General features: G+C 37.3%; 1 protein-coding gene across 1 annotated transcript in view; it reads left to right on the plus strand.

Moving 5' to 3' along the window:
* The window catches only part of LRRK2 (leucine rich repeat kinase 2), a 61661-nt gene extending 41397 nt beyond the window's left edge, over window positions 1-20264 (plus strand). The window contains exons 32-51 of the mRNA XM_079304576.1: window positions 1096-1297; window positions 1911-1999; window positions 2562-2749; window positions 3670-3824; window positions 4714-4860; window positions 5014-5205; window positions 5399-5545; window positions 5883-5983; window positions 6162-6352; window positions 7007-7167; window positions 7979-8149; window positions 9504-9604; window positions 10070-10264; window positions 11067-11260; window positions 11552-11624; window positions 12428-12612; window positions 13393-13545; window positions 14265-14473; window positions 17575-17649; window positions 20131-20264. Of these exons, the coding sequence (XP_079160702.1) occupies window positions 1096-1297; window positions 1911-1999; window positions 2562-2749; window positions 3670-3824; window positions 4714-4860; window positions 5014-5205; window positions 5399-5545; window positions 5883-5983; window positions 6162-6352; window positions 7007-7167; window positions 7979-8149; window positions 9504-9604; window positions 10070-10264; window positions 11067-11260; window positions 11552-11624; window positions 12428-12612; window positions 13393-13545; window positions 14265-14473; window positions 17575-17649; window positions 20131-20252 (3051 nt within the window). The 3' untranslated portion in view covers window positions 20253-20264. The remainder of the gene's footprint in view (window positions 1-1095; window positions 1298-1910; window positions 2000-2561; window positions 2750-3669; window positions 3825-4713; window positions 4861-5013; window positions 5206-5398; window positions 5546-5882; window positions 5984-6161; window positions 6353-7006; window positions 7168-7978; window positions 8150-9503; window positions 9605-10069; window positions 10265-11066; window positions 11261-11551; window positions 11625-12427; window positions 12613-13392; window positions 13546-14264; window positions 14474-17574; window positions 17650-20130) is intronic.
* Window positions 20265-22480: the final 2216 nt, after the last annotated feature.

A 22480-nucleotide genomic window follows, 5' to 3' on the forward strand; every position in this document is an offset into this window, starting at 1 on the left:
CATACATCAGTAGGCATGAATAGAGCTGGTGGGTTTTTTGTGGCTCTATGTCTCACCATACTTACTCAACACTCAAGAGAAGTTCTGCTTTTTGAAAAATCTTGTTCCTTTAATGTCTACATCTCTTGAGACTATGACTTAAACTGATGTTTAAACTTCTACACAGATGTAAGGTGGCCTGAAGGAAATGAGATAATTACCATTAATGATGTAGGTAGTTTGTGGAAGGAATGTTACAAGGTATTTATTTGCTTAGAGGTTAAACAAAGTGAGTTTGGTATTCAGCATTGTCATCAAGTACTCTGAAGCATTTGAAATTACACAAGGTACTAATTTCATCAGCACAAGGTACCAATTGTATTTTTGACACATTAAAAACATCACAGTGCATTGGTGAGAGAAAGATTACAGTTAAGAAGCCAGTTTGTAAATATTGGGAAAGTTGTTTCCCATTTCCTCAAAAAAGTTAGTAGGTCAGCACACATGGAGAAAGGAAAACCTGACTGGGTACTAGTGATTACCCAATATCAAAGCGTGTCTGCAGGAAGGAATAGAGGCTCAGGAAACAAGCACAAAGCACTCATTTGTATCACTCATGTACCTAAATTTATTTCATTCTATTCTGACTGCCAGCAGTGGAGACTTTTAATTGAGCTACTACTCTCTTCCCCCTAGTTTACCTAAAAGACATGGCTACAGATATTACATATTACAAGAAGCATAGGATTTTTTATTATTTTATCTTTTATTTTAACTGAAGATGTATGATATCTGCTCATGCAATGAATATTTTCCTTTTACTTTGAACCAAAGCTTCTCTTCGAAATAGTGTCTTCTAAGAGACCTCATTTATTATTTTTTATGTACAAGTAATATGGAGTTAATTTCTTCTCTGGATATTTATTTATAGAAAGACATTATAATACTTAAAGAATAACTGCATCTACCTTTCAGAAGCCATGTTAGTCAATAAATTAGTGTTCTTGTTCTTTTCTGCTACTATTGAGTGGACAGACACTTTATATCTTAGTTTTATTTTGTTCATTTCACATGAGTAAATTAATACATTTAAGATTATTACTCCTGATTTTACAGATCAGAGATCAACCAGTGGTTGGTCAGCTAATTCCTGACAGCTACCTGGAGTTAGAAAAGAGAATTTTGCTGGAACGTAAAAACGTCCCAGTGGAATTTCCTGTAATTGATCAGAAGCGCTTGCTGGAGCTGGTACAAGAAGGTCAGCTACAGCTGGATGAAAATGAACTCCCTCATGCAATTCACTTTCTGAATGAATCAGGTAAAATATTCTCTTCAATGTGTGTTTGTTAGCACTTTGTTGTAAATCTGCAGCTGACATATCTGTACAGGTTTTTAATTTTTTCACAAGGTTGCCACAAAATGGTAAGCTGAAGTGTCTAAACTTGGGTAACTTTAGTTTGCTAAACCACATTGTTAGGAAGGAAATTCCATGACATGAAGGATCAGTATTATAACAGTTTGTATCTCTTGCTCTCTTACCCCTCCTTGAAATATTCTGCTGCTGATTAGGCAGCATAGTTGCTGAAAAAAGATGCAATTGCTCCAGTAGCTCAAATAGAATAGTGATTAGACATGTAACAGCTTGTCTCAGTGCAGTACTGACTTCCTAAGATTAATAATAAACCCCACAGAGTTTAGCAAAAATGCAAGCCAGATTAAAAACCTAAAAAAAAAGTCTGAAAATAAAGGTAAAGCTGAACAAGCTGTGTTTGCACTCTACTGTTCTGAGATGATGACATAAATATAGCTGTATTTATTATTCATACTGTTTATGTCAAGTCATATAATAAAAACGGCCCAGAGTGGAGTGCTTACTTTGCTTAATATTGATCTTGAGCAATGCATTGCTAATTACAGTATTCTTTGTGCAGGTGTCCTCCTTCATTTCCAAGACCCAGCACTACAGCTAAGAGACCTGTATTTCGTAGATCCAAAGTGGCTCTGCAAAATCATGGCACAGGTCAGACTGAACACTTTCTGCATACATTTATGGTACATTTTCTACTGTCTAAAACCACTGTAACTCATCAGTGTTCCTTCTTGACCATTTCTTTATTGTTTCATGGTCTAGAATTTTCTCAAGGCCCACATTTTTTACCTGATTCTTTCTGTTTCTATTGCGTTCTGGACAACTGACTGTGTCATTGCTTGTCTGTTCTTACATTGTAATGTCCAATATCATTTAAACTGCAATGGAACCAAGAATGCATGTAGAATAGAAAACCCTGTGGATGCAAGGTAAACCTGCAATATGTTGCCATGGTTTGGGGTGAAAGCTGGAATTTTGAGCTAAAGGCTGTAAGAAGGGGGAGGAAATTGAATGTTAGGTACAGATGACAGAGAAAAGTGACTAGATATGGAGTTGGAATGGGAAAGCAGCAGACCAACTGCTTGAGACCATTATTGAGATGTTGATCTAGAAACACTCTCAAAATTTATTATATGTACTCAGATTTTCTAACCTCTGAAACTTTCATCTAATTATTAATGTACACCTGAAATTGCTTCACTTTTTTTTAAAGATTCTAATGGTGAAAGTGGAAGGCTCTTCTAAATACCCTAAAGGAATTGTAAAGCGTTCAGATGTGGAAAAATTCCTTTTGAAGAAGAGCAAGTTCCCTAAAATCTATATGTCACAATACTTTAAGCTTCTGGAAAAGTTTCAGATTGCTTTGCCATTAGGAGAGGACCAACTGCTCATCCCAAGCAGGTAAGCAAGGAGCTAAACCCACAAATGACAGCCATAGAGGTAGATCAAAATAGGAACCTCCTATCAGGCTAACTAGTTTCACTGATCATCAGAGCAATTTGGTACATGAAAGGATGATGTCCTCTTTGTATATTACATTCTAGTAAATGCTTTCAGAAGGGACATGTTAAGCTGATCTTGTAGCAGGTAAAGTGTTTGTTGTATCAACATGGTGGGTAAATGGAAACTATAAATGATAGAATACTTTGAGGATAGTACATCTTTTGCAGTTACCATGCTTCAAGACTACAAGGAGATAATAATTTAGCTTCACACAGCAGTGTGCCAGCATTACAGATATTTATTGCAATATAAAAGATAAGAAAACATTTTCATAACCTATTTGCTTGAAGTGAGAATCACAGACAAGTTACTAAGAAACAGTATCTCCTTCAAAAAGTGTAGATACTAAATGTGGTGACAAAAAAAGAATTATGACTTTGAATGTGGTAGTTTTGTTTTATCTGAAGCAGATAACTCAGTTTCTCTGCCTCAGTTAAAGATTTATCTAATGTGTTTAGTAATGTTAATGTTGCTAGATGGAGAGAATGTAGCATGGCTTCACTGATTGGGATTTTTATGTCCTTCAAAGCCCTGGGATAGGAAGATTTTATCCTAATGCCTTACCTGCCTTATATATGTCTCAGATTTTCTCATATTTGCATTAAATATCTAATGATCCATTAGTGAGCTGCTGATGGGTTTAAATCACAGTCAGAAATTCACTTTTACACAAGCAAGCAGAATAAACAAGCTCCCTGACCATCTGAATCATGCATTCATTAATAAATAATGCATTTTACATGATAAATAATAATATATGCTATCAGCTCAGACGTATTACATCATCAAATCCTGTCTTAATGTTTTTATTTTTTCAGCTTGTCTGATCACAGACCTGTTATAGAGCTTCCCCACTGTGAAAATTCAGAAATTATCATCAGGCTTTATGAGATGCCATACTTTCCTATGGGATTTTGGTCCAGGCTGATCAACAGGTTGCTTGAGATATCACCTTACATGCTCTCAGGAAGAGGTACAAATCTTGGTCTCCAAAAGGAGTAGTGTGCAAGTTTGCCTCGAATGCATGTTAAAGATTTAACAGCACTGTTTTGCTTTAGCTAAATTCTACACTTCACAAATGTAAGAAAAAGATAGTGGTCATTTTTGTAACTTAGAAATATCCAGAAATGGATAGTGACTGGTCTTCACAGTGGTGTGCAAAAGAAAGTAAAGGTATAAGTGGTCCATTTCTCTCCTTCAGATGCTAGAGATAGGGGAAATCCTTATTTTTATGCAATGTTGCTATTTACTTCCACAAAGAATACAGGATGGAATGTGTCTTCCACACAGAAAAACAAAATGTTTTTCTTCATGTTCATTAATGCTCTCCTTATTTAAGTCTCAAAGCTTTGCTTTTATCAGAAACAGAGGATATGTCTTTACTTTTTTTCCAAGAAGTCCATGCTTTCCCATGGTAATACTCTACAAATAACACTTGTAAATGCCTGATGTCCTAGAATTCTAGTTTCTTCTGACCATCAAATTCTAGTTGAGTTCTGCTATTTCATGAGTGTGTGACAGGAAAGATTTAAATCACAGCTTTTTGTGATATTTTGCCTGAGATGTTCTGTGCTTGAACCTGAATATACCTAAGCATTTCTGCAATGCCTACCTGCTGCATGACTTACCATCTGGTTAAATATTTACAGTTTGTGTGTGCCTTCTAGAACTGAACACAAGTTGATATATATTTAGTCCCTGCAAGGTTGTAGCCTTTCTTTTGTTTGTTATTTGGGTAAATATAACCCTACAATCATAATTGTATAATCAAAGTACCATGAATTATTCTGAATATTTTAAAATTGACATTCATATTTGAGATATTCATTATCAGATTTTTAATCCAATTTTGTGTTTTCTAGAGCGAGCTCTTCGTCCTAACAGAATGTACTGGAGACAAGGCATCTACTTGAACTGGTCTCCTGAAGCTTATTGTCTAGTGGAATCAGCAGTATTTGACAACAACCCAGACAGTTTTTTGAAAATTACAGCACCTTCTTGCAGAAAAGGTTAATTATTCCTGAGCCTGAATTTTGCTCCAGTTTGATTGCAGCTTGGCATTTTGGTTTGTTGTGCTTTTGCCTTTGGAATATAGAGTTTATCTTTGCAATGAAAAGTATGGCAGATTTGGACTGTAATTTCCCTCTTTTTGTTTCTTAAAGGGTGCATCCTTTTGGGGCAAGTTGTGGATCACATAGATTCTCTCATGGAAGAATGGTTTCCAGGTTTGTTGGAAATAGATGTGTGTGGTGAAGGGGAAACACTGTTGAAGAAATGGGCTCTGTACAGCTTTCAAGATGGTGAAGAGCACCAAAAAATACTCCTTGATGACTTGCTTAGGAAGGCTGAAGAAGGTATATATTTATGCCAATTGAGGTATATAGAGGTACACTAGTATCACTAGTATCTACACAAATACTGTGCAACATCCTCATGGATTTCAGTGCTTTTTCAGTGATGCCTACCCTTCTTTTTTTTTCTTTTATTTTCTTTTTTTTTTTTTTTAATTTCTCTCTCTTTCTTTTTTTTTTTTTTTTTTTATCTTAGGTGATCTTTTGGTAAATCCAGATCAACCAAGACAGACCATTCCGATTGCTCAGATTGCTCCTGATCTGATACTGGCTGATTTGCCTAGAAATATTATGTTGAACAATGATGACCTGGAATTTGATGAAGCTCCTGAATTTCTCTTGGGTAAACATTTTTTTATGTGGTGAGGGTTTTTTTTACAGAGATTATGTAAAAAAATCTATTTAAGTCAGTTTTGCAACATATGGAAAGCGTTTTAGAGGTTTCTTTTCTGAAGAAATGTATTATTTTAAGGAATTCTGAATTTCAGGTTTTTGAGTTTTGAATTTTCCATTAATTTGTGCACTAGGGCACTGGTTTTTGTGTGTTTAATTTACTGATCATGAATCTTAACACAGTAGATGATCTACATGTTTTAAAACTGAACCCTTTCAGCTATTATTTTGGAGAAATTGTTGTTATCCCTTTTTGTACAATACTCTTCAATTTTCTTTTTCAAAAGGTGATGGTGGTTTTGGGTCTGTGTACCGTGCATCCTATGGTGGTGAAGAGGTTGCTGTAAAGATTTTCAATAAACATACTTCCCTCAGGCTCCTAAGACAAGTAAGAAATACTCTCTTTTTTTTGTGTGTACTGCTGCCCTTGGAATATCAACCCTAGCAAAGAATTTTAAAAGTTTAAGTAAATTGCAAAATTTACTCACTCCAAAACATTCCTTAATTTACTTCAGATGCAGGGATTGTGCTATTTGCACTATTTCATCTGATTTTACAATTGACAGGAGCTTGCAGTGCTTTGTCACCTCCACCACCCCAGTTTAGTGTCTTTGCTGGCTGCTGCAATCCGTCCCCGGATGCTGGTGATGGAATTGGCCCTCAAGGGATCTCTTGATCGTTTGCTTCAACAAGACAGTGCAAGTTTAACTAGAACACTTCAGCACAGGATAGCTCTACATGTAGCAGATGGCTTAAGGTAAATGTGACTTCTTCATTGCTGGAAAAACAGGATATAGCTTCAAAGATGATGTAGTGCAAATGAAAAGCTTCTGTTCTCTCACAACTCAAGCAGAATATTTCCTGGGTCAGACAAATGCTTGTATTTTTATGGTTGATTGGCTGATATGTAATACATATTTTCATTACCTGTTGGTTTTTTTCCTGCTAATGAGAGATGCTCATGTAAGTAGAGAAATTGCAAGACGATGGGTGCAATTTCCTTGTGGTTGTTGATTTCTTACTGAAATGTCAAAGAAATTAATTTAGTGCATTTTTCAAGTTCTGAAAGTGCATGAATCACCTCACCTCACATTGCAGGGTGACTTAAAAGTGATAAAATCTGCAAGGGGGTTAAGCTTAAGGTTCTAGGATGCATTTTTCAAACTATTAGTGACTCTTCAGATGAAACTGCAATGTAAATAGTAAAGGAGTAAAAAGTAGAATTGTTCTGAAATGCTATTTAAAGTCATTATCCAGAAAGGCTGTGTCATGTTGATGATGTTTAACATATTTAACACAATATTTCATGTGTGAAAGCACAATTTACTTGTGGGACTAATGCACTCAGTGTGTGTATACAGATGCATCCCTAACTTATGAATGCTTTCAATAAATATTTTTTGATTACTAGGTATCTGCATTCAGCAATGATCATCTACCGTGATTTAAAGCCTCACAATGTGTTGCTCTTTACCTTATATCCCAATTCAGCTGTTATTGCAAAAATAGCTGACTATGGCATTGCCCAGTATTGCTGTCGAATGGGAATAAAAACCTCTGAAGGCACACCAGGTACGGAAATATGATTTGATTGAAAGTCCATTATGTCCAAAAATAGCTAATACATTTTTCATGTAGTGTGTAAGAAGTAACTCAAATCTATATTCTAGTCAAAAATCACAAATAGGAGTCCTAATCATATTACAAGTTGTGGTGCCTGATTTATGCCTCTTGGCCTTTCCTCCTGTTCATGTTTTAACACCTTTTAGAAGAGTCAAGGAGTATATTAAAGGTTTAAAAAGAAGAAATTAAATTACATGCATTCGTAATAATTTTTTGTTTTCTGGTTATTGTGATATTGAAATGATACTGCTAAAATATTTTGTTTTAATTTCCAGTAATGCATACATAAGTCTTAATTTTTTTTAAAGGCAACGAATATCTTCACTGTTCCCCAACTTTAGAGACAACCTATTAGCATCTATTCTAAAGCACTGAATGATTCAACCGCTTTGAAAAGTTCCTTTAGGAACTTTAAAGGTCTTTTAAATTGTTCTTGAGAGCATCACTCCAAGTGTTAAATGTTAGACCTTCAATAAAGACTGCAGACTTGTCTTGATTTTTGGCATTCATTGATAAAGCCATTATTTTATATTAGAAGGGGCAGGAGCTGTGTAACTGATGTACTAACCCCTTCCTTTATACTTACTGCTGATAATTTTGGACATCTGCCAAATACAAGCCATTGCCAGCCTAGAAATAGTTTGATGTTTTTCCTTGCACTTCCTCTGTCATTTTTATCAGTAATTGTTTACTTTTTAAAGTACAAAGATGGCTTCATCTTGACAAGAAGCATACTTATTAATGAATGATTTATTTGCAGGATTTCGTGCACCAGAGGTTGCCAGAGGAAATGTTATTTACAATCAGCAAGCTGATGTTTATTCATTTGGCTTGCTGCTTTACGACATTTTAACAGGAGGAGGTAGAATAATGGAAGGCTTGAAGTTTCCAAATGAATTTGATGAATTAGCAATACAAGGAAAATTACCAGGTATGCCTATAAATTTTTCTAAAAATTTTAGCATTTGTTCTGCCTCTTCCAGAAATAGCATATCTTATGAGTTATGTTGTATCTAACAGTGATCATAGAAAAAAACTTAGAAAAATATAACATTCTTCATATTCCTTCTGCATTACAGTATGTAATTATTGTCTGCTGGAAGGAAGATTAAACAGGCTATCAGGCTGGACATGATGTGATCATTTGGACAGTATAACTCAGGACAACATAAGCTGGGCAGTTTCTGCCAAAGTGTCTAGAGCTATTGGATTTTTACAGCAATACAAGCTTAATATCTGGTGTTCTTATTTATTTCCCAGCAATAGTGGGCATATTCATTAAACATTGTTTAAGGAATGCTTTGCTCCATTTAGGAAAGAGAAGCATCACTCAGTCTGGCATAACTTCTTCATTATGAGAGACAGTGTGTTCATATATTTTCTGCTCCTTAAGGAGAACTGTCCAGTTCTAAGCTCAGATAGTTTCCAACCCCTTCCTGAAGAGGATATCCCAGGAACTGATGACTAAGTATCTCTTAAATGTAGCTGTATTGACTGTATTATAAGCCCTGTGGAATAAATGAAATATTAGTTTCTGGAGATAGTACAGTTCCTTCCACCTATGCTCATCATTTTTACATTTCCACAAAAAGAGGGGACAAACGTTGCCTGTCTTTTGCTGCACTGAATGTGTTCATTTCAAAGTGTTCATCACTAATGGTACCTTTATCTGAGGTAGGACTGGAATATTTGCTGTGGATTATGATGAACGAAAAGGAAGAGCAATACAGGCACCTTCATGAATGATTTGTTCTCAGAGAGTTCAGCAGCTATAGTCATAAGATACATATTCCAAGCACTAAGTGGGAATTTAAACTTCCATATCTTGTAAATGCTATATGGACTTGCTTGTCTATTTGCTGTATCTTCTATTGCAAGTTCATCTGTATTCGGTCTACTCAGAAGAACAAATGTTGAAAACAGTGTTTACAGGAATTTGAAAGACTATTGGCTGAAGTGACATACCTTTGAATGGTCAGCATTAATGGAAACACAACCCACATGTATCTGCCATTCAGTCCCAGGCACATAGGCACCAAAGAAAAAGATAAAGGAAAATCCATTTGCTTTAACTGCTATTAATTCAAAGGACTAGTTCTAGCATTTCATGCTCTAGTGTATAATGACAGATGAGCAATTCCAAGCTGTTCATGCTGACATTTTACTTAAAAATGTGACATATCTTAGAGCAGCTCAGGAAGAAGTTAGATGAATTCTAAAAATTAGAAGGTTAGTTAGAACTGTGGTAAATTCTGATTAATAAGTTAAGTAATTTTACGTTCTAGATCCTGTCAAAGAATATGGGTGTTCCCCCTGGCCTGAAGTTGAAAATTTAATTAAAAAGTGTTTGAAGGAAAACCCTCAGGAACGACCAACGTCTTGCCAGGTATTACGTAGTTTGTTTATTTGGTTTTTTATGATAGATGGCATTACAAAGTTGTGGTTCCTGAAAAAGAATCAGGGATTAAGTTAATGAGAAGCACAGGTGTCTTTCTGTTGTTCTTTTCGGGAATGGAAACTGCCATGAAATATTGCCTGCTCTCACTTTCCAGAATAAACTGTTCCATTGGAATCTACCAACCAATCTGCCAGTGTTCTAGCTGGCTGCTTTCCCCTGTGCTGCTGTGTAGCAACACAATTCAGGTTACTTCTTGGTCTTTACTAGAGTTGTGCAAAAAGGACTTTGTTAAATAGTGTCACTGCTGTTGTGCACTGTTCTGTGGCAGTACAAATGACCAGGCCTGCTGAGATACTGGGCCCATATCTAAAAAATATTGTTATCTGTTGCTTGTTATTTATTGCTGTACAAGCCATTGTTGTAACCATGGGCATGCTGTGGCTTTCTTTATAGGTTTATGAGATCCTGAATTCTGCAGAGCTTATCTGTTTGATGAGGTATGTCTCCATACCCAGCACATCTACAGCAGAGTGCATGGTGGCTGCCAATCAAAGCTGCAAGAAGGCAGGAGTCTGGATAGGCAATGGGAACACAGAAAAGGCACAGCTTTCATTTGTTAACCTAAACACAGATGGACATACTTGTGAGGTATGTGGGAAAGTTGACATTTATTCTATTTTTTCTGGCAGACAGATGTATTTCAGAAAAATTAATTGCATTTTTCAGCAGGATATTACTTCTGGAAAGCTAAGCTTTGGGAGAAGAGAGATTGCTCATAAGTGAATCATCATTGTATCCATGAAATAAAGTAGAAAAGCAGTTGCTTTTTACTCTCTTCCTGCTATCCAGACTGAACTTTCTCATAATACTGTCGTGCCACTATTGGATTATTTCCTCAACTGAAATGGAAATTATTTCTAGTATGGAGATCCCAGAAAGGAATTAATAGTTAGGCAGACATTCATATCTCTACTACATCATCAAAGTTGTTTCAGTTCCATTTGCATCTGCCATCTGTTGACCATGATACATCTGAATTGGTAGCTTTGGTTTAAATTATATGGGCTATTTTTCTAAAAATAAAATGAGAAAAAGAAATATTAGGCCAATACTTTCATTGTTAGCAATTAGCGTTGCAATAGTTGTTTGTTCAGTTCTCTGATGGCTTTGAGACCTTGGTTAGAATAAAAAATTATCTTTTTGTCAGCATTCAGCTGAGAGATTTTCCTGTGTACTGTTTGATGGGTCCTTCACAGCACTTTGAAGATAGGTGGCCCAGTTGATGATGTATTCTGCTAACAGGGAATTAGGTTTCTTAAAGGGGAACTTAGACCAAGGGTCTGTTCAGAATCCAAGAAGATTGTGCTGGTTTTTATCATCAGTAATTTTTTAGCATTTGCCGTTACTGAAATCATGACCAAGTTGTTTTTCTTCTTCTTTTCTGACTCAGGATATTGCAGACAGTAAAATTATAAGTTTGGCCTTAGTGACTCTTCCTACTGAGAAAGAAAACTGGATTGTAGCAGGAACCCAGTCTGGTTCTCTGTGGGCAGTTAACACAGAAGATGAGACAAGAAGGCATCGTCTGCAGAAAATGTCGGATTCTATCACATGTTTGTACTGTAATTCTCTTTCAAAGCAAAGGTACAAGTGAATTTTAAATATTTCAGGTTGCATTTTGAAAATACTGCTAAACTGACATGTTCAGAAAATGACATCTCTGCACTCTGCACTTTTCTTCTGACAACTGCTTATTTTGCCTGTGTTTCCACTTAGTTTTGCACCCAATGCAAGTGAGGACTATATTCATGATCATGGAGGTTATGTTTGCTTTTGGTGTTTAATTGAATACTTGAAATTACTAGAGATTTCTCATTTTAATTTTTCTTACGTGATTAAGGCATTTCTAGAATTAATTATTTTATTTTATTTTAGCAAACAGAAGAATTTCTTCCTGGTAGGCACAGCTGATGGCAAACTGGCAGTTTTTGAAGACAGAGCAGTAAAGGTAGACTTGTTCTTTGCTGTCTGTTCTACTGAATGTTATCAGTAATGTCTGAAGCTACCAACTGTAGCTGTATTTCACACCACTTATTTTTAATTGCTTCTCTAAAAGTACAGTAAGTTTTCTACTGCAGTCTGAGAGGAACTGCACATTTTGCAATAGCTGCTTTAAACAAAAGAGTTAAGAGGTGGAAAATTCCTTTGAGAGGCCTGGCAAACTGACTAGAAACAGATGTTTTTGGTTATTGTTAAGAATATTCTAACAGTTTTAGTCTCCTTTATTTATTGCTGTAATAGCTCCTTTTTCCTCTCATTTAGTAAATTTTTGTAAAACAGCTGTGTTCAAAAATAAAATATTGTTTAGGTTTTCTGTAGATCAGAGTTCTGCTTACAGAGCAGATGAAGAAATACTTGGAGCTGTTTATATCATATGGCACCTGAAGGTTTAGTTCCTGAGCATTTAGAGCAGATATGGAGTTGCAGTGCATTTCAGAATTAGAATATGGTCCAGTGTAGGACATCTTCAACACACAGATGTGTCTTTCATTCCAGTTCTTCAAGTGTGCCAGGGGTTGCAGAAAGTGTCAGTCCCTGCTCTGGCCTGTTTCTGCTCACAGGCTCTCTCCATGGGACATTTCTAATGGGAATAAGGTGCTTTTCAGTCAGTAATGTTCTGGAAATGTTCTGAACCATCAGAAAATCTGGATGTGTAAATTTAATTCAACAGGCTCTGTGGCCTTGTTTTAACAAGATTCTGAGTGTTTGCATCCTCCTTGTTTCTAATGCAGAGTATATTTTTTCTTGTAGTGTAAGGGTGCTACACCTTTGAAGATCCTGAATATAGGAAATGTTAGCACACCTCTGATGTGCTTAAATGAATCCTCATGCTTATCTGAAAAAAATGTAATCTGGGGAGGCTGTGGAACAAAAATTATTGCCTTAACCAGTGACTTCTCTGTTCAAAAGCTCATTGAAACAAAGACAAGTCAACTGTAAGTTTTTGATTTTTATAAGTGATGTTACTTGACCATTTGTTTTCACTGAAGATTTCTGACAGTACTTTGATATAATGTCTTGTTCTGGATCTCATTCTTTGAGTTTGCTTGTTTCTGTTCTTTTTATTCCATAATGCAGATGCAGTATCAGTGTGTAATGTTGAAAGTATTTGTTGCAGCTTTTAACCAAGGAAATACATTTTACTCCATAAAGGATTGATCAAGTCAATATCTATGCAACTGATCAGTGTTCTTCTCCAGTTGGCCTTATCCAGGCCCTGTTTACTTAGAATTACACATACATATTTATCATAGTATTTTCCTTGCATGTTTCTCAGTATGATATGTGTGCATATCTTTGCCCTATGTATATTTAATCACATCTGATTGCTGACTTCTCACTATTTAGAAATTATTGACTGAAGGTTTGGGAGTGTTTGATGTAATTTGATGTAATTCATGGACAAATCCTACTTTGAAGTTAAGGGGAGTTTTTCCTGAGCAGGGAAAACAGTGTTTGATGAGAAAGATTTATTAATATACTTTGAGCATTAATGTGCCTCCAAGGATGTCATCAGCCTAACTCTGTTACTGTGAGAATTTATGCTGAGCTATAGGAAGATTAAAGCAAAGCCTTTCAGGTGTATCTTAGCCTAGTTTATTTTATGGCTGAATGATTCTGCTAGAGTCAAAGGGAAACTAATCCCACTCATAGTAGTCAAGTTTTTCTACTAGATATTTTCTGTGTTATCTAACTGGAGTTCTTCTCTCTTCTAGGTTCTGTCATAATGCTTACAGTGATGCAAACATTATTTCAATAGCAATAGACAAATCCATCTACTTGGCAAAGAAAAACAGCCATTTTGTGGAAATCTGGGACAAGAAGACAGAAAAACTTTCTGAATTAATTGACTGTGCACATTTTCTTAAGTAAGTGTTTTATTGTTGGCCTGATGAATAAAAAGCTGACTATCAGATTGTCTTCTCTAGCATGGCACCCTAACCTTCCAGAAGTAAGGGATTTTCCCAGTTTGTTGGGCAAGTGTGGATTTCATATCCTGCATTTTGGCCCAGAACTTCAGAATATTCCGTGCATAATCCTGCTTTTTAAAGACCCTTACTGTATTTCCCAATTTCTCTATGATATCAAGAAGACTCATTTAGTTCAAGAAAGAATAAAGTCTTTTGCTGTCCTTCAGGTACTAAGGCTAATCCAGTTACTTCTTGCATCCCCTGAACAAGAATGTCTTTTCAGTGCACAAATTCAATAGGAAATTAGATTTTTATTGACTGTGACAATTTTTTCATTTGCATTTAAATTGTTCCTCTGCCTTAGTATGCCATCCATTTTTTTATTATGGTGCAGGTAGAAGCAGGTGTAAGTGTGCTCCTCCCACTTTGCTGTGACATTAACCTCCTGCAGACTGGGGGAGAACCAAGAAGTGTTCCTACCTTCTATTTAAAGGCCTTCTGAAGCAGACCAGATGGCTCTTTGGAGTTCAGTAATTTTCATCCCAGTTTGTTTTCATGAGAATTTTGTGATCTGACTTGGTGAATGATTGCTTAGAAGTCTGATATTCAGCGTCGTTTTGGCAGCTGCAAGATAGGGTGCCACCAAATTCCAATGCAAAATCTTTCCATACTTGTAGGAACAAAGTGGAAAAATTAAATAAGGAATCAAAACACAAACTGGCTTATTCTGGAAGAGTGAAGACCATTTGTCTGCAGAAGAATACTGCACTGTGGATAGGGACAGGAGGAGGACATATCTTGCTGCTTGATTTGTCAACACGTCGTCCTGTACGAGTTATAGACAAGTTCTGTGATTCTGTTCGAGTCATGATAACAGCTCAGCTGGGTAAGTAAAACCTTCAAGTGATGAGTACTGCTAAATTTAGGTTAGCTCTGTACTGCTTGTTACAGAGAACAGTAACAGAACACAGTACTGTGTTCCAGGAACAGATTAGCATTATCCAGGAACTGTTCATTGATTCTGCTCCATGGCTGTCCTTCTCCATCAGCATCAGACTCTAGGGTGTAAACTGAATACCTGTGCCCACAGAGAGCATCAGCTCTTCCCTGGCTTGTCATCAACCTTCACTGCATCCCTGTGCTGGGCTTCAGCACAGCTCTCACCATCCTCTGTCACATGGTCTTCTCTCACGTTTGTCTGCCTGTGTTCTTTCTCCATCTCAAGTGTTACACTACTGGCTTCTCTCTCTGTGGATCTTGTTGGATTTTAATTTTTCTGTCATTGCTTATTGCCTAGTTTCTTCTCCCATTCTCATTCAGGAATGGTTCTTTTAGATTTGGGTGACAGGCAGATCACAGCAGAGCTAGGAAAGTGCTACACATCTGGGCTTGGGGTGTGGACTTGTACAGATGTGCTGCTGCTGTCATCAGGGACAGTTGTTTTGAGCTGCTGTAGGCAGACAGAAGTTGTGGGGTTTCACTGGTGACCACAAACAGCCCCAGGAACACAGCTGAGGAAGGGATACTCCTTGGCTGTTGAAACTTCCTTCACCTGTACACTGTCCTGCACTTTTCCCAAAAGTAAAAAAGGCCATATCAACTCAAGTTTGTGGTACTGCTGTGGCAATACATTCAAAATCCATATTACTCCAAAAAGTACTTTGTGGCATGATATGTGGATTCCCATCACTTTCCACTGTGTTTTGGAAAAAACTGGAGTTTCCCTGTCAGTGTTATTTCAAGGTGTTTGCTGTCCAAAAAGGACAAAAAACAAACACTGAAGCTGTTGTGAGTTCAGCAGCACACTGTAATTCTTCTAGCAAATATCAAAGTTGCAGGCTGTGGATGTTTTCTCCTTACCATCAGGAACTTATTCTGAAGGCTGTTTCTTCCTTTCTGGCACTGGAAGAATCCATAGACTACAGTCAGTCCTAGTGCTGGCAATGTTGTATGAGTCAAACATACCTCAGCTTCCTCTGACTTTCCTTTGCCTGAAACAGCAAGTGTTACAGTCTGCTCAGAGCCCAGCTGTTAATGGTGACAGCTATAGCACAGCAGTATCATTCCATCTAGTCCTGATAGCTGCAATGTTTGTATTATAAAGGGACATTTTATTTTTAGCACTTTGTAAAGAATAGTTACTATGAAAGCAATAATTTTTGCCTTGCTGCTGTCATTGATAGGAAAATACATTGTATAGAGTAGTGAGATTTAAAAAACCTTGAGGCTCAGTCCACCTAAACATTTTTAATCAAAAATTTATTTATAGAAAAATTAATATTCAGGAGTGTAGCTGTATTTGCACAAATCTCCAGAACAGCAAATAAGATCAATGTATGCAGTTTGATGTGTACTTTTTTCTTTTGATCATCTTTTTGCAGCAATTATTTATAAGGGCTAGGGGTTTTTTTCTGAATTCAAGGACTTGGTTTGTACTGGAATCTCTGAAAATGGCACTGAGGCTGCTGAGCAGTTTTTCGACAGTACCACATTGTTTATATGAAATAAGGGAAGACAGAGGGATATATTTTTGTGTGAAATCATTTCATTTAAGGTTAAAGCATATCATGTCAAGCAGAGGGAAATATTTCAGGAAAAAGAGATTGCCAGACTTTGAGACATTAATTTTATCTGTACTTCATATATTAATATGGAAATACAATGTTGTTTTCCAATTCTGTCACCAAACATTTATGTTCAATAGCCATGAGATTTACCATAGAGAATAATTTAGATGTAAATCAGTAGTTTATTTTGCAAGTGCAAATTTAAATTTCTATGTAGTAAGACAGGACTTAGATCTAAATAAGAAACATTATACTTAAGTTTCAATCAATTTTGTAAGGAGTACGGATAGGACTGTCTATAGAAAAAAAATAAATTTATGAAAAATCTGAGCATGGAGGATGTGTATGGTTCCCACCATCCCTCATCTACTACAACCAGATTTACATCACTGTCAGAGGAGAATATAGTGCTGACCTCCTCAGGGCAGGGAAAACCTCTTGCTACCTTGCAGAGGTCCCAGGGCATGTTAAAAAACCTCCCAACTGCAGCTTTCACAGTTAAGCTGTTGTCCAGTGTGTTTCTGCCCCAGAAACTGCTCCCCTCCTCATCTTTGCATGGGAGTGTAGGGCTCCATGTATGAAGCATTGTGAGGCATGGTGCTGCACTGGGGTGTCTGCACAGTGGGGCTGTTCCTGCCCTGGCCTGACCCTGACCCAGGCACCTGGGCAGGTCCTGTGTTCCTCCACTAGCTGAAAGCCAAGGGCTCTCCACCCTCGAGCTGCCTACAGGAACAAGAGCTGCTGTGGCAGGAGAACTTGTGACAGCTTCTGTCTACCTTTGCAAGACATTTATAGACATGTTTTGTTGGAAATAAAATAGGAAGTTGATATTGAAATACTCACACATTCTGTTTATTATTTTGTGATTTAACCACTTCTGTCTTCCAGGTCTTTTTCTGCATTATTCAGTAGGCACCTTCTTATGATCTAACCTCTGTTTACAGTTCCCATCCATATGCCATCATAAGTTTAAAACTTCTAGTTGATAATTTTTACTCAGTTTTTTGTCATTTTTGGTTGGTTTGCTTTTTTCATAACTGAACTGGTGCATTTTGCTGTGCACTGGAGCTTCACTTGCAGCCTGTGCTTTTGCTGTGACATTTATTTCCTGTGACTCCATCACCTCTGCCTGTGCTTTATAATAATGGGGTGCTTTGTTCTTGGGCTTGTTCAGCAGGCTAGTCACCTGATCCTGTGCTTATGCCTTGGAATCCTCATAAACCCTGACATTAAATGGAGATGGGAACTATATTGTCTTTGTGACTGTGTTTTTCATGGTTAATGATTCTGAATAAAGGGTCCGGATGATTTAACTCTGCTTTCTGTCCTCTTAGTGCCTTGATGTCATCTATTCTTTCTGTCCTCAAATTACAAAATTCACATTAATATTAAGAATTGACATTTTATTTCTTTGAAAAAGGGAGTCTCAAGAATGTGGTCCTTGTTTTGGGATATTGCTATAAAAGTGACGCCGAAGACAACAAATATCACAAAGGTATTTTAATTTGTTTTATTTACTTGGATTATTAGTGGAAGAGACCCTATTGTGCTTGACTACTCACTAAGAGTGAGTCATAATTTGACAAAATTTTATTGAAACACTACTATTAAATATTTTGCTTTCTTTTGCATATCTGGACTCGTACAAATTAAAAGTAACTTCCACAAATGGATCTGAGGAAGCCACTGTTTGAAGGATACAATACAATTTGTTGGGAAATTGTATTTGGAGAATAAATGTCATTGTCTAATTGGAAAATGTATCAAATGGATTTCCAGAGGAGTCTGGAAATGTCCCCAATGTTTTCATTAGTGATATGGATGAAAGAATAGTGAATGTACTTTTCTGATTTGCAGACAACTCACAGCTAATCCTGGAGGGCAGGATTAGAACTCAAAGCATCCCTGTCAAATGGAACTAATGGTCTGGAAGGAAATAAGATACAATTCTGTAAGGACAAATGCAAAACCTTTTATTAAATTAGGAATGATCTGCTGTTACCAGCATGAGGAAATGACCAGCTTAAACAGCAGTGCTGCAGAAAAAGGGTCAGAATTGATTGGAGGCTGGTCATGAATCAGCCATGTCATGTGGGTGAAGATGAGGCAAACACCACTCTCACACCATGAAAGTGGTGTCTGTAAGGCATGAGCTCATTCTTACACTCTGCTGAGTGCTAATATGGCCTCTGCTGGAGGAGCTAACCATTTATTGCTCAATGATCTGGACTAGTAGGAATAGTTCAGTGGAGAGAAATGTAACCTGTGAGGAAATGTTGCAGGGAATTAAATTGGTTAATATAAATAAAGCTTCAAGAGGACATGATAATAGCCTTCAAATACGTAAATGAAGAGCAAGAGAATAGACTGCTACATATTCCCTGTGGGTAGGATAAGCACTAACAAGTTTCTGTTACAGCAAGGGAGATTTTAGTCGAACATCTGTAAAAGCTTCCTGACAATCAGGATAGCAAAGTTCTGGAAGACAGAAAATCTGCATCTTTAGATTTTTCTAGGAACAGTTAAAGTTGATGTTCTGATCAATTCCCTTCTTCACCTTTATCTCATCCCAATTTCACTGACTCCTAAAAATGTGGTAATGATAGTATAAAGTTAAGGAGGTCAGGTGTAGATGAGCTGACTGAAATGAGTCAAACACCTTCCCCCCAGTTCCTGTAACTGTAAGAACATTTATTGGTTTATTAGATTGAATATGAGCCAGCAATGTGCCTCGGTGGCCAAGAAGGCCAACAGCATCCTGGCCTGCATTAGGAATTGTGTGGCCAGCAGGAGCAGGGAGCTCATTCTTCCCCTGTACTCAGCACTGGTGAGATCACATCTTGAGTGCTGTGTCCAGTTCTGTCCCCTCAGTTCAGGAAGGATGTTGAGATGCTTGAACGTGTCCAGAGGAGGGAACAAGGCTGGTGAAGGGCTTGGAACACAAACCCTGTGAGGAACATTTGTTGGAGCTGGGGTTGTTTAGCCTGGGGAAGAGGAGGCTTAGAGGTGACCTTATTGCTCTCTACAGCTCCTGAAGGGAGGCTGTAGACAGGTGGGGTCAGTCTCTTCCACCAGGCAGCAACTGACAGAACCAGAGGACACAGTCTCAAGCTATGGCAGGGAAGGTGTGTTATGCTACATCAAGGTTGGATGTTGGGAAAAAAAATTTCACTGAAAGAATAATTAAGTACTGGAATGCTCTTCCCAGAGAGGTGGTGGAATCACCATCTCTGGATGTGTTTAAGAAAAGGCTGGACATGGCACTTGGTGCTATAGTCTAGACTCTGAGTTGAGGTGTTAGGACATAGGTTGGACTCAATGATCTTAGAGGTCTCTTCCAACCTCATTATTCTGTGATTCTGGCATTATTTTACTTAAGAGTGACATTACAGAGAAGAATCAGAGACTCCAGAATCCTTGGGGCCTTAATTTGTAAGTCTCAGCTCCTCTAAGTGCTCTCAATTATCCCTATTTCACTAAAAACAGTGTGAATTCTTCATGAATAAAGAATTGTTTGCATGCATGGAGACTGAAGAAGTGACCTTTTCTCAGTATATTAACTAGCTTATGAAATCAGTTTTTATTTTACAATGAATGGGCTTTGAGTATCATAGGCATTTAGGATATATCTGTTTGGAAAGATAGAGATGAAATTTTAGCAGGCACCTCAGTATTAGCATTATCAGTAGCTCATGCCAGTACCTTAAGGCCCACAGGCACCAGAAATGTTTTTTCAAGTACTTTTAACTGGGAAGCTTGAAATTTAGGAACTAAATCCAAATCATTGTGCAAGTACAAACAGTTTGTAATCCATAACTGCACCACATCACACATGAAATATCATAGAACTTGTCTTTTGGGTCCTAAAGATCATGCTTCACTGGATAAATTTATGAGTAATTGAGAACAAGCAGATAAGCAAAATGCAATAACTCATCTCTGTTGCAGTTCTCAAATTTTCTTTTTTTTTCTCCAGAGTTACAATCCTGCGTGTCAGTGTGGGACATTAATCTGCCACATGAAGTGCAAAACCTGAAAAAACACATAGAAATGAGACAGGAATTAGCAGAAAAAATGAAGAGCTTTTCTTTGGACTGAAGAGTCACCCTGCAAGTGCCATTCTTTTTCTTGTCTTCCATGCTAACATACTGTGCAATATTTACAATTTCTTCTTCCTGTTGTTTTTAACCTAAAGCAGGAAGAATATTACCATGAGAGTATTCATAAGATAACAAGAAGAAAGAAATTATTTGTAATATTTGAAAGGACAGGAAACTGTTGAGAATTTCTGATTCTAAAATGGTATCATGTATCTGTGGTTTACCTGTGAAGTTCTGCTCTCTGCAACTATGGCTCAACTTCATTGTTCATCCAATTTTTGATGCCAGTAAAACTGGGAATAAGCCAGGAGACTATAAATGGCTCTAATTTACTTTATTATCTCTACTGAGTTGACACTCTAATAAGAAGCAAAATTTAAGCCTCTGTGTTTACTGTGGTTTGCATGTATGAGTTTGCTCCTATGAGTCATGGCTTAGTAATGTCAGAGCACATGACCCTATAAAAAAACATCATCTTTTATCTAACAGCAGCGTTTAAAGGAATATATAATTACTACATTACTCTTTGAAAACAACAGGCAGAATTGCCTCTGTTTCTTCCATGAATAATTGACTTTTTTCTTTCATTATGGCCAGAGAAAAACCCCAATGTGCTACAATAATAAAATATCTCCAAATTGAACACACTGTGAGGCTTCTGCATGCTGGTGTCCTGCAGCACTGCAGTCTGTCTGCTTCTAGGAGATGCAGTCACACCTCTGGGAACACTGCCAGTCACGTAGTTCTCTTGGGGAGAGGAGGGAAAGCACAGAGTGAAGGCTCTGATGTAAATGCTGCTATGACTTGCTCTTAGTCCAACTTGCTTGTTTGCTTACCTCAGTCTAAAAAAAAGGGAAACTTTCACTTTGATTTTTCTAACATGCAAAGTTTCCACTTACTCGTTCTTGTTTGAATTTTTTGTTTTGGGGATAATCAGGGGAATCTTGAGGAGTCTAAGAACTGGCTCCCTCTTCCAAATTTGTTTCCACACATCATCATTCAAGAGCCACTTTTTGCTGCTGATGACAGCCCACACTGACCTGCTATAAGGAAGTGCCTTATTTCTGTCCACCTAAAGACAGACAGTGTTCTCTTTTTTTGGTACCTGAAGAATCCACAGCGTACTCCCAAAATCTCAAGGAATGGAGTATCCAGAGCCATGCCTGAATCTAAGGAGCTGAACAAGGTTGAGCAACCAAAAAGTTCTCAGTTTTTTGTTTGTTTTTCAGAAAATTACATACTGGGACAACAGCATTTCTTGTGTCCAACTCTAGCATTGTTCTATTTTCTGCCAGTTATGGAATGCATACTCAGGACTCTTTTCAGATATGCATCCCAGTTTCTATGTATTCTTGTAATCTGTGTACTGAGAAGAATTTGCTATTTATATGGGATTTTATAACTCAGAAAATATATATTAAGTTAGAATGAATATGGTTGTTTTTTAAAAAGAAGAGAATATATGCATTGTAATTATTTGTAAGTCATTTTTAAATGTAAGCCTAAACATTTCTATTAAAACTGTGCTTTGTTAATAATGTAAGTTTACTTTCTCATCATTGAATTTTAAGGAGGGGTTCTTCTGAGCAGCTTTTGTAGCATTTACTTTCTTCAGGATAATGCAAAATCATGTCAAATTATTGACACAGCTGAGTCCCTCCTTGTGTTCTCAGTGCATGTCTTGACCCTTTTTCCCTTCCCCTTTGTCTTCTGCTTGGTGTTCCTGCAGCCTTCCCCAGAGATGGGAGGTGACCTGTGAGAAGTATTGTCCCTGTGGTCATTCCTCACCTCTCCAAGACTCTGCCTAACACTGATCCACAGATGGAATTGGGTCATGTATTCAGTATTACAGAACAAAAGTATTAAAGAACAAAAGAAATAGCAGCCAAAAGAGAGTCAGGAGCTCACTGCAAACCCGACTCAACTGGCCACTGCTGATTTATCTGTGGCTGGAGAGAAAAATTCTGTCATGGTGGTATCCTGCTGGGATCGTTTAGCAATACAGCACTCATTCACACAGAGCACAGTGATCCCGCTGCATCCTCACCAAATACTTTTTAGTACTGCAAGAAAATATTTAGAGAACTTCTTGTATTGGTGCTTCTTGTTAGAAGCACTCAAGGACTAGCATCCCCTCCCCACCTGGCACCTGCCACCAAGGGCAGGAACAGCATTGTTGAAACCTGCACCATAAGGAAACCTGTTCCTAGAAACATCTCTACTGAC

This window comes from Erithacus rubecula (assembly GCF_903797595.1).
Source record: "Erithacus rubecula genome assembly, chromosome: 4".
Taxonomy (NCBI): domain Eukaryota; kingdom Metazoa; phylum Chordata; class Aves; order Passeriformes; family Muscicapidae; genus Erithacus; species Erithacus rubecula.